At 41.1% G+C, this 12,966-nt stretch overlaps 1 protein-coding gene across 1 annotated transcript; it reads right to left on the bottom strand.

The window, feature by feature from the left end:
- Nucleotides 1-3,066: 3,066 nt before the first annotated feature.
- Nucleotides 3,067-10,017, bottom strand: LOC148215818 (vomeronasal type-2 receptor 26-like). Its single transcript, XM_088141981.1, has 5 exons — nt 9,938-10,017; nt 8,336-8,627; nt 6,328-6,555; nt 5,885-6,011; nt 3,067-3,965 (listed from the first exon to the last, which is right to left on the bottom strand). The coding sequence occupies exons 1-5, from the start codon at nt 10,015-10,017 to the stop codon at nt 3,067-3,069; spliced, it is 1,626 nt and encodes a 541-aa protein (XP_087998107.1).
- Nucleotides 10,018-12,966: the final 2,949 nt, after the last annotated feature.

Here is a 12,966-nt window from a genome sequence, read left to right as displayed (position 1 = left end):
AGTCTTTCTTTCTCCTCTTTCTGATTCAGGATGAAGTTTTGCTACTTGTCCCTGATCTGTTAACAGCTCTTGCATTCCTTGGCTGACAATGTCTCTGCCTCCCTCTACAATAGATAGAATTGGATTCATTGGATTCAGAATCCAAAATCCTACGAAGGTGTGGATTCCCAAAGTCCTCCTCCTTTGCATATGGTGGTCAGAGTCACTGAGCAGCCAGTTTGAGGACTGCACTCAGAAAGACAGTTCCAGGGAAAGAGCATTGCAGGAATCCTACCCTGAGGCTTCCAGCAGAGCATCTATCGCCAGCTAGTCTGAATTCCAGCCATTTGGATATTCTAGGTCTTGACCCAAAAGAGTTTTGTTCATCAACTGCATTAAAAGATTAGGAGCTGGATTAGGCCAAAGATAATGAAGCTTTCAGGGCTTGACCTCTTTCTAAGGCTGAGGTTGTATTTTTGATGGTGTCAGAAAATAGCTGCTATGAAGGGACTTTCACATTCAGAGATGGTTTCTCCTGATGACCATGTCTGGACAAAAAACATCAATTTATGGAAATTCAAATGCAAATGCTAACTGTTGATAATCTCCCCATCAACCACTATAGAGACCAAGGTAGTACTTAATATCCTTAAGCACTTTCCCTTTTGGTTTATAAGACTAGTTGTTGTATTTCCAAACATGCTATGGGGCATCTGGAATGTTTTCATGCATTTTCCTTAACCCAGAGCAAGGTAGGCATCCAGCAGTTGCTGCCAGGCACCAATCAATTGAGGTGCCATCTCCACTTGTATCGAAGACGACTAAAGTGCCATATGGAAACCTTAGGTGGCTCATGAATCTGAAGAGCTGGTGGCTGAACCCAGCCTAAGGACCCTGTCCATCTCATCAGGCCAAACTGGTTCAAACCATTCCCAGATAAGCAGGCAAGACTCCTCCCCAGGCATGTCCCCCAGTCCTGCTGGAAGGCAAGTGTCAAACTGCAAGTGAATTTGAGAGACTTTGTCTGACAGATCCTGAACAAATTCTTCTGCATGCCCCTACAAGGCTTCTCTGAGCCTCTTTAAGAGGGCACATGATACCTGAAGCCACCTGCAGGATGGCTATCTGCATCTGGAATAAGGGAGTCTGTTGGAACAGTGGCAATGTGATCTGAAATTGGGGAGCACTTGGTGTCTTCCTTGTCATGGTCAGATGATGCCCTGATCATCATGGGATTCTCTGGCATCACTGTCCACTGCAGAGAGGCAGGACCAATTAGATGGGGCCACCCCTGGTGACTGATGGAGCCAGATGGCCTTCAGAGGGAGCTGGGGGCTGTTCCTGCTGATTGGATGCATCATCCATCTGGACTCTTGGTCGCCACTTGGAATGAGGGCAGCTGAGGGTTTGAATCGTATCCCGCCTATGTGACCTCCCCGCCCCCACCATGGATCCCATCACTCTGTGTGGTTCACGGAAGAGTTGAGGGAGATGAAATGAGAAGAAACATCTAGAGCCGTGCTAGTGGTCAGAAGGGGACAAAGTCAAGCAAAGATGGGTTTGAGATTCTAATAAGTCCTACCTTGTGATGGCATGGTCTGTACAGGGAACAACAAGCTGTAGCTGGACCTGGGAAGATTGAGTGGGTTTGGGTGTTGGAGGTGGCTGGTTCTAGAACTATCTTTGGTGCTGGATGGGGTTGAACTGCCCCAAAAAGAACCAGTGCACAACTTGAGGTCCTCCTGGACTTGCGACTCCTGCTCAAAGAGCAGGTGGCTATCATGACAAGGAGGCCCTTGGCACAGCTTCATGGTGTGGACCAATGGCACCCATTGCTAGCTCAGGAAGCTCTGCTCATGGCTCCTCATGCCCTAGTCACTTCCATATTGGACCACTGTAATCTGCTGTATGCAAAGCTGCTCTTGAAGAGTATCCGGAAGCTTCGGCTGGTGTAAAATACAGTGGCATAGGCAGTTACTGTAGCTCTAGAATGGTATGCATTAGAACTTGACTTTGTGAGCTGCATGGGTTGCCAGGTTGCTTCTGGGTCCAATTCAAGGTGTTGGTGTTGACCTGCATGGGACTAGGTGATTTGAGGGACTGCCTTTCCCCAATTTCACTTGCCCATCTTATCAGATCTGGAAGGTATGTTATAGGTTTCATCTGCTGGGAGCTACGCTTAGTGGGAACCTGGAGGCAGGCTTTTGTGGCATGGAACCTGACTTATTGAAAATCCTGTCCACAAAGTGAGCCTGGCTCTAGCCCTGTGGATTTTCCCGAAGACCCTCAAAACCTGGTTAAGCCATGAGGCCCGGGGGAAGTAGATGACCAGAGAGGATCTGAGGTGGCTCCTTTGTTGTTAACATCTGCTGCCCCCTTTAGCTTTAGATCATGATTTTTTAACATTTCTGGATTTTTTAAAAAATATATTAGTGTTTTATAGTTTTATTGTACACCACCCAGAGTCACTCTTTCATGAGATGTGTGGCCATATATTTGATATATTGATATGTGGGTGGCCATATAACTTTGATAAATAAATTTGAAAATTAATATATCATTGTCCGCAACATAACACCTAGAAAATACATGAGGTGCATAGACACACACTTGGAATACCCCTTTTTAACTTTCTATTATTCAAGTTCTGCAGGCTGGACTGATACTACAGTTACTGTTTCTCTGCTAATACCTAACTTATATACACTTAATTGGAAGAAGGAAAAGTAGAAGGAATATATTGACATGACTCAATTAACTCTGTGCCCACTTTTATAGCTTTGGCCACTTAATGTAATGATGGAGTTTGGATTCCCAATAATGGGTGGAGAAAATAAATGTGGATTGATTTCAACTAAATGTATACACCAGTTTCTTTTCAGAACACGTATGTAAATAAATTTTATTAAAATCACTTTTGCTTCTTGGAAACTGAAGAATGGACAATCCTGTCATTAAGAATCAAATTTAAGTACACACATTTAAAGTCTGATTTAACTGAAATAATCCTACGTGTATTACTTGGATACTCACATTCTTCTTTGACACTGACAATATCATTGGAATCGAACGAGATATTGACATGATTTAATTTCTTTTGATTAATTGCTCCCTGTTGTTCAGTTCTGGCCTCAGCACAATGATGAAGCATTTCGGGAAGAAGATACATCCCAGTAAGGCAGCGCTGGATGATAAGATGGAGAAGATCTCCACAGCCACCATGGCTTTTCCTACAGTGCTCAGGTAGGTCGGCACAAAGGATAGCCACACACTGCAGAAGGCCAACATGCTGAAGGTGATGAATTTGGCTTCATTAAAGCTGTCAGGTAAATTACGGGCAAGGTATGCCACAAGGAAGCTGGCAACAGCCAAGAAACCCAGGTAGCCCAGGACACAATAGAACATGAGGACGGAGCCTTCGTTGCATTGCAAAATCACGTTTTCCAAAAGGGAGTGCATGTCTAAGTCAGGGAAGGGAGGAGAGGTTGCCAACCACAGGGTGCAAAGAGCTACTTGAAGAAAAGAAGCAGAAGGGACAATGAAAAGGGCCCATTTTTTCCCCACCCATTTCCTCATTGTAGAACCTGGCCTAGTAGCCATGAAAGCCACAACCACAGTGATGGTTTTGGCCAAGACACAAGAAACAGCCACTGAGAAGATGACGCCAAAAGCTGGTTGCCGCAGAAGGCAGGTGACTTTCCCAGGTTGGCTGAGGAATAAAAAGGAAGAGAGGAAGCAGAGCAAAAGAGACCCAAGGAGAGTGTAAGTGAGGTCCCGGTTGTTGGCTTTAACTAGGGGAGTATCCTTGGCCTTAATAAAAGTTCCAAGTATGCAGGCTGTTATTAAGCCAAAAGCAACAGCAGCTGATGCCAAGGAGATCCCTAAGGGTTCTTCATAAGACAGGAAAGTTGTTCTCTTGGTGATGCAATGATCTTGCTCCTTGCTTGGATACTGATCTTCAGGACATTGGAAACAATCTTCCATCTCTAGATCAAAAGACAAAAGAAAACTCAGTCACTGACCATAACAGTCAAGCTGCATTATAACTGGTGCTGATTCTGCCTCCAATCTATCCCCATATTGCCATATTATACTGAAATATAATATTTACTCAATATCATCATGTGGGATGAAAGGGGGCAAGTGGATTTGAGATTTAAAGGCAGTGAGACTTTGAAATGCAGACTTTCTGCATCTTTCAGTGCAAGAAGCATTTTAGTGAGCAGAAATGATAACGAAACAGCAATGGCAAACTTACCGTGATGTACTGGAATTTTCTCAAGGGGATTGTAAACTATAATCTAGGGAAGATTTAACAATAGAAGGATATCCTTGTCAATGTTTTTCTTACGCACCAATGTTAGAAAGATTTAAAGTAGATAAAAGATTTTTTGCTTTTGAACAAGGTGAGACTGAATTTGAAACAGAATTGTGTGCTAATCATGAATATGTTACTGGTAAAATTTATAAAGTTTTGGTAAAATATGAGGTGGAAGATGAAGAAGTGAAAGAAGGTATGATACAATGGGCTAAAACGTTTGTTATAAGATACAAATGGAACAATGGAAAAATATGTGGCTGAAAGGATTGAAATTTGCATTATGCTTAAAGAGAACTTTTATAAAAAGTTGTATCGTTGCTCTTTGTCAGCAGAGAAATTGTCTGGAATGTATAAATGGTACTTTGAATCTTTGCTGGAAATGTGAACAATATGAAGGGACATTCTGAACTCAAATACATGTATTAATTCAAAAGATATTAAATATTAAAGGACAATTGAGTCCAGAGACTTTTCTTTTGGGACTAATGGACAAGGCAACTAGAAAATAGTCATGGAAGTTTGTTTTTGTATATGACAACTGCCGCGAGACTGTTATGTACTTAAGAGTGGAAAGGTTTGATACTACGCACAATGGAGGAATGACTGGTGAAGATGATGTAATTTGCAGAGATGGCTAAATTGACTGCTTTGATCAAAGAAAAAATGATATCTACATCTATGGCTGCCTGGAAACCCCTTATAGACTTTTTGAGTGAAATGGAAAAAAGAGCACTTATGATTTGTGGTTTGATGATTAGAAAAAAAATGGATAATAGAAAAAAGTCAGCCTTTTTTGTAATCATGGAGTAAGAGAAAATTGTGTAATTGTACTTATATTTGCTGCAAAAGAAAAAGGAAGCTTCTTCTTTCTGTTCCCTCAGTTTCCACTCTTTCTCCCTCCCTCCCTCCCTCCCTCCCTCTTTCTTTCTTTCTTTCTTTCTTTCTTTCTTTCTTTCTTTCTTTTCTTTCTTTCTTTCTTTCTTTCTTTCTTTCTTTCTTTCTATCCTTGATGAAAGAAACAAGTATCTTTCATCAAAACACTTCACATTTTCTATTTCAGGAAGAGGAAGCATTGACCATAGGAGAAGCCCTCTTAGATATAAATTCAAAGAAGATATCCTCCTCTTTTTCATTTTCTAGTGTTTTCATCATCTCAGATGAAGATTTGTCATTTGTGGCAAACCCATTGAGTATTTATTTTTATTTATTTTATTTATTTATCACTGCCCATCTCATTGAACTGACTCTGAGCAGTTTACACCAAAGATAAACTTCATTAAAATGTAACACAAAAATGTCCATCTCTGAATGATAAGCAAGGCTTCCAGAAGGCTTCTTCTGAAATGTTGGGCACAAATGCCAACTTCATAAGGAATTCCCTGTGAGAATGCCAGAGTTTTGCAAGTTGACATGATTTCTGAGTTCATTTGTCGATGAGATTCACATGATTCCATGGATTTCATCTGAGAAGACATGCCCTTAGCAGAACTTGAGTTACCTGCCCACTATAGCAATGCCTTAGTTCTGAGGGAAACATTTCTTTTAAGCCCATTTCATGATCAGAGGGAGGAATTCAGGACTGACCCATCTTATCTGAAATCTTTTCCTCTGGACAGGGAACACAGTCATAGCAGCAGAATTGTTTCCCTTCCATCCTTCTCTTCCACGATCCTGGGTAACAGTACTCATTACACAGAGAAATGGGAAGAACCTGTCCAAAACATGAAAGAGAGCTCAGAAGAAGATCCCAAGTTTGTTGTTTTTAAGGACATGAGAAGGAGGTTAAACATTAAAACATCTTTAACTATTTATGCCACAAAAAGTGACATGGAGGTAGAAATGTTTGGGGAAAAATTAAATGAATTATTGTTTTCAAAGGAAAATATAAGCAACACCTATGTTCAAGCATAAATATAGGATACATTATTTTGAAAACATTAATACATTGTTATAGAATGCCCCCGAAAAAGTCTGCTCTGAGATGATCCATCCCAAAGCAGGACTTCTTGACATTTTCTTGACTGTACCTGGTTAAAACCTGGGTGCCAGACAACTCTATTTTCATCAAGGACCAATTCTTCTCCTTTTGCAGCATTAGGATCTAACCTCCCAACTTTAACTCTCTGAAAGGAACGGTTAGGAAAAGTGATCAGGTTGATAAGATCAAATCCTCCTGTTACTTCCCTTTTGTCATTAAAGAAGACTTTCTCTCCAGCTGAGTTGTTAAAAGAGATGCCTTGAAGAAATGGGTGGAGCTGTTTGGAAAAAAAAAAGGGGGGGGGGAGTGTGGAGACAGAGAAGAAGGTGAAATGGTAATCCTAGGAGGAAACCACCAAGTAAAGGTTGCTCTGAATTTATCTGGCTGGGTGTACAAATTGGGTAAGAAAAATGTTTCACTATAGCTACTTGAAGCATACCTATCCAGTGCTTAAACCTTAGCCTATTTTGCGATTCGTATCAAGTTGTACCAAATTCTTCATTGAAAGAAAACGGTAGAGGCATTACCTGCCAAGCCTGGAGATTTCTGAGTCGGGCCATTTTCCCCACCATCCTTTTGTCCTGATGTGGTCCCTTTGATAGTAAGGCTTGCAAAGAATGAGTCACAGCATAGACACCATTATAGATACTGTAACTATGACCAGTCATTTCCATTTCAAAGAGAGGTCCAGGAAGACTGCCGAGGTTCTCCTCCCCAGTGCATTTTCCAATGTCTGCTGATGGTAATTCTGAATGAGGAAAGAAACAGTCAAATGCTTGCTCCCAAACTTCCTTTATGAATCCATCTCTGGGCCTCAAATGCGGTTTTATGGACTGAAGAAACTCCTTGAATCCCAGAACCTCATTTGATGGAATTTGAAAGGAAATGGCACCATTGAACAACTGGAGATTCCAAGTCTTTTGAAGTCCAGTTAGTATAAAATCAAATTGACTAGTCATGATCCAAACCTTTCTAAATGATATATTTTCTTTCAGTGTGGGATCCAGCCCAAAGATGACACCTGTGAGCCATACAAGCAACACAGATTCTCCATAGATGATAAATGTGTTTGTCTTGCTGTCTGTGTAATGTCTATAAAGAGTATACAATATACCGGTAAATTTATCTAAGTCATCAATAGAAGTTATTCCTGGCACCTGTTGTAGGAAGGCTGAACAGATTCCATTCTTTGAAAGCAAAAGTTCTAGTTTCTTCAAAAATTGTTCTCCGCTTTCATTCTCAGAAGCAAGAAGCCCAACCCACTTCCATCCAAAATGTTGTAGCAATCGGATAATCCCAGTGTATAGAGGAGCCTCGTTTGGGGCCATAAAGTAAAGTGATGACAACTGAGTGGTGTAAAACTCTTCTGCAGGATATGAACCATATGTAAGCTGAAAGAAAGTCAAAATTTGTTCAACTGATAAGTTATGCTAAGTGTCCTTTTCTCTGTAGGTCTTTAGGGTACAGTTGAAGTAAAGAAAATTGCTCCTCTACTACCAGTCCCTTTGTTTATCAGAAGATCATGCAATTATTGGGGTACTCATTCCTTCTGAGAATCTATGAGGGAAAATGTTTGAGTAGAAACAGGGAAAGTAGGATTTAAATCCATTATCACCTTTATTAGCTGAGTGATTTTAGATTAGTCCCAACGTCTTAGCGTTTACCTTCTTGTTAGCCCCTTGCTTTGGTGATTGTGTGTGTGTGTGTGTGTGTGTGTGTTCATGTGTGTGCTTTAGAGTCAGGGTTGATTCCTGGAGACTGCCTGGACAAGTCCCTGAAGTTTTCTTGGCAAGATTGCAGAAGTGGTTTGCCATTGCCTTCTTCTTCCTAGTGCTGGGAGAGAGCCACTATCCCAGGATCATCCCCCTGGCTTCGTGCCTAAGGTGGGACTAGAACTCCCAATCTCCCAGGTTCTAGCCTGATGCCTTAACCACTACACCAAACTGGCTCTCTTTTTGGCAACAGTATGGGAGATAAAATAAAAAACCCCTTGTACATTTTTTGGGCTTTAAGGATAAACAGAAGACTTGGTTAATTCCCCCCGTCCACAGACCAACCTGAGGAATCTTGTAGAAATCCATAATGGCTGCAATATGGGAAGATGTATCAGAACCAAGTCCTCCAAGGATGGCCATGAGCTTTTTAGGGACGCCACATTCATAGTTGGGGAGAAATCTATTTGATTTGAAAAGGAGATCCAGGGTGGTTCTATAGGTCATTCTTGGGTCGTGGTAGCTGTCTGATACATGGAGACCAAGTGTGACATTGGACAAGAGTTGTGGATTCTCATTGATCTCCTTTAGAGCAAATTCCAAGGAAAGGACATGCTGGTAAAATTTTGTGATCAGACTGCAAAGAAAGAAAGAAAGCCTTTGAGAAAGCAAGTCTACAATGAATGGATTGGGGTCATAAAAAATGATGCTTTTTGCCTGTGAATGCAACTGGAAGTGGTCAAATTCTTTTGTTGTGCTGATATTTCAGAATTGCATCGCATAAAATAACTCAAAATTGCAAGTATGTTTTGGGAAGTAGCCATTCTATTACTCTTCCCATTATATCTGAGGATCTACTCATAAAATCATACAATTTTAGCAATCGTTAGGTTTTAAGGCAAAGATGAATGGACGAGATATTGCCCTCTTTCTACTGAGTGGAACTTAATTTTTCCTTGAATGAATTTTTTCTTTCAGCTTTGCTCAGTGGTGAGCTGTTCATTTAGGAATGAAGAGGATAGATATTCTTGCTTTTTTAGGTTCCTCAATGGAGGCTGATTTAAAATTGCAGTTTTCTTCTGTTTCCTACACATATTTGTCAGTCTTCTATAACAATGTATAGGTTAAGTAGATTTTCATTGTACTATTCTTATTTTATGGAGTAAAGGAACATTATGGGTGAACATTTTCATTTTTAATATATATATATGCCTATCTGTGGGTTTTTCATGATCCAGCTAATCTTTAGGAATACTAAACCAGTTTCATATTTTATTTTATGTAGTCAAGACAGAGAGGAAATTCTTTTCTTCTTTTTTTCAGTTATTGTTTGTGTTCACAATGAGTGGGGCTCAAATTGTGCACAGACAATTGAGGCAGGGTTGTAACTATAGCAGAAGAGAAGCATTTTTTAAGAAAAATCTATGAGGTAGGAAGAAGAACGTAGCACCTAGCAAGATACATCCTACTCAAAAATACATCAAGAATAGAGTCTTCCTGAGAGTATATCCTTGTGGAACAAAGACAGAAAGGAAGAACCTAAGATCTCACAAAAATTGATAAAATATCACAGGATAGAAGAGATCAATTTAAACACACAGGAATTCCAGATGCACTTTCAATAGCCTACCGCCTTTGTGATCTGTGCATCTGAAGTGAAATCTTCAACAATGTCTTCATAATCTAGCTATGAACAATTCTAGCATAGAGTTTCAAATTGTTCCTCACACTTTCATGACATCTTTTAAAAGTTGAATGATCATTTCTAGTGGAAGAACAGTGTTCTCCCTTGGCATAGCCTTAGAAGCAATGCAGAAACTGAGGAAATAGGGTGGATAGGGTCCTCCTCTTCTCTGAGCATTTTTTTACTCACAGAAAGAAGAGATGTGATCTGCAACAGCCAAGAAGGGGCAAAGTCCCATTAGGTGAGCATGGAGATTTGCTTACTTGTTAATCTCAAATACCCTGTGTGATGGATATTCATCAAACCAGTGCTCATTGAAAACATGTAAAATCTGTGAAACCATGCCTCCAATTAAGAGATCACCTGGCTGGTACCATTCATGCTCAACAGGAAACGGATTCGCCTCCAAGCAATTCAGCGTATTCACTTTGATCACTGGAAACATCAGAAGGAAGAACATATCTGTAGCACAACGTGCAAAAGTTCAGACGGTCTACTAGTTTTCAAACATGGACTATTCCAAATGCACCTCTTGAGAGAACAGCATCTATCTAAACTTGAACTTCACCTGGGAAACAAATGCCTGTTTCAATACTGACTAAGAAACTGAAATCTGAAGCATTTTCGGATTAATAACAGCAGGAAAAGACAGCAGAAGAAATGAAGCTGAATAGCACTGTTTGCCTCTTCATACTATCCCAGATCTCCACGGAACTGGGTTTAGATTTTAACTTATTTCAGACTTGCTTTCCATTTTTTACATCTTCCTGTAAAGCCTTCAGAGGTTTGATTAAGTCTACAGATTATAGTGACTTGCACAATTCCAGGGAGAAAAAATTATGCATTCTCCTTTTTAAACCAGAATGGAAAACAACAGCCATTTCCCATAGGAAGGGTTCTTTTAATTCAATTCAAAGTCTTATTTCAAATCCATCTGAATCTTTATTCCATTTATACCTTTCCAAAAAGAGCACTATCAGTCTCCCATGCTTTGTGGAAATAATTAGGAACAAGAGGTTAAAAGAGTATGTCAGTGGATAGTTGAGAGGTAGATGGATGGATGGATGGATGAATGGATGAATGGATGAATGGATGAATGGATGAATGGATGAATGGATGAATAGATAGATAGATAGATAGATAGATAGATAGATAGATAGAAAGATAGATAGATAGAAAGATAAGAGAGAGAGAACAGACATTGAAACAGAGAGACAGAAGGATGCCTTGCCTGATTCAGGGAAGGCAAGGTCAGGAAAGAGACACCACAAGGATTACTAGTAGTGTATTTTATTATTCTAGGCTTTATTGATAGAATAAACCCTTTTGGTTTATAAGACTAGTTGTTGTATTTCCAAACATGCTATGGGGCATCTGGAATGTTTTCATGCTTTTTCCTTAACCCAGAGCAATTGCTGCCAGGCACCAATTGAGGTGCCATCTCCACATGTATCGAAGATGACTAAAGTGCCATATTCCCCATGGAAACCTTAGGTGGCTCACGAATCTAAAGAGCCGGTGGCTGAACTCAGCCTAAGGACCCTGTCCATCTCATCAGGCCAAACTGGTTCAAACTGTTCCCAGATAAGCAGGCAAGACTCCTCCCCGGGCATGTCCTCCAGTCCTGCCAGAAACCAAGTGTCAAACTGCAAGTGAATTTGAGAGGCTTTGTCTGACAGATCCTGAACAAATTCTTCTGCATGCCCCTGCTAGGGGTGCTCTGAGCCTCTCTAAGTGGGCACATGGCACCTGAACCAAGGCTGCAAGATGGCTATCTGCATCTGGAATAAGGGAGTCTGTTGGAGCAGTGGCAATGTGATCTGAAATTGGGGAGCACTTGGTGTCTCCCTTGTCATGGTCAGATCATGCCCTGATCATCATGGGATTCTCTGGCATCACTGTCCACTGCAAAGAGGCAGGACCAATTAGATGGGGCCACCCCTGGTGACTGTTGGAGCCAGATGGCCTTCAGAGGGAGCTGGGGGCTGTTTCTGATGATTGGATGCATCATCCATCTGGACTCTTGGTCGTCACTTGGAATGGGGGCAGCTGAGGGTTTGAATCGTATCCGCTTATGTGACCTCAGCTGTAGCTGGACCCTGGGAAGATTGAGTGGCTTTGGGTGTTGGGGGCCACTGGTTCTAGAACTAACTTTGGTGCTGGATGGGGTTGAACTGCCCCAAAAAGAACCAGTGCAAAACTTGAGGTCCTCCTGGAATTGCAACTCCTTCTCAAAGAGCAGGTGGCTGTCATGGCAAGGAAGCCCTTGGCACAGCTTCATGGTGTGCACCAGTGGAACCCATTCCTAGGTTAGGAAGGTCTACTCCTGGCTACTCATGCCCTAGTCACTTCCATATTGGACCACTGTAATCTGCTGTATGCGGAGCTGCTCTTGAAGAGTATCCGGAAGCTTCGGCTGGTGTAAAATACAGTGGCATAGGCAGTTACTGTAGCTCTAGAATGGTATGCATTAGAACTTGACTTTGTGAGCTGCATGGGTTGCCAGGTTGCTTCTGGGTCCAATTCAAGGTGTTGGTGTTGACCTGCATGGGACTAGGTGATTTGAGGGACTGCCTTTCCCCAATTTCACTTGCCCATCTTATCAGATCTGGAAGGTATGTTATAGGTTTCATCTGCTGGGAGCTACGCTTAGTGGGAACCTGGAGGCAGGCTTTTGTGGCATGGAACCTGACTTATTGAAAATCCTGTCCACAAAGTGAGCCTGGCTCTATCCCTGTGGATTTTCCCGAAGACCCTCAAAACCTGGTTAAGCCATGAGGCCCGGGGGAAGTAGATGACCAGAGAGGATCTGAGGTGGCTCCTTTGTTGTTAACATCTGCTGCCCCCTTTAGCTTTAGATCATGATTTTTTAACATTTCTGGATTTTTTTTTTTTAATATATTAGTGTTTTATAGTTTTATTGTACCCTACCCAGAGTCACTCTTTCATGAGATGTGTGGCCATATATTTGATATATTGATATGTGGGTGGCCATATAACTTTGATAAATAAATTTGAAAATTAATATATCATTGTCCGCAACATAACACCTAGAAAATACATGAGGTGCATAGACACACACTTGGAATACCCTTTTTTAACTTTCTATTATTCAAGTTCTGCAGGCTGGACTGATACTACAGTTACCGTTTCTCTGCTAATACCTAACTTATATACACATAATGGAATCATTGGAAGAAGGAAAAGTAGAAGGAATATATTGACATGACTCAATTAACTCTGTGCCCACTTTTATAGCTTTGGCCACTTAATATAATGATGGAGGTTGGAT

This window comes from Python bivittatus, unplaced genomic scaffold (assembly GCF_059951505.1).
Source record: "Python bivittatus isolate LINGU-HERP-01145 unplaced genomic scaffold, Pbiv_v1 ctg000370_np1212, whole genome shotgun sequence".
Taxonomy (NCBI): Eukaryota; Metazoa; Chordata; class Lepidosauria; order Squamata; family Pythonidae; genus Python; species Python bivittatus.
The sequence above is the reverse complement of the archived record's forward strand: the minus strand, read 5'-3'. Positions and strand labels throughout refer to the sequence as shown.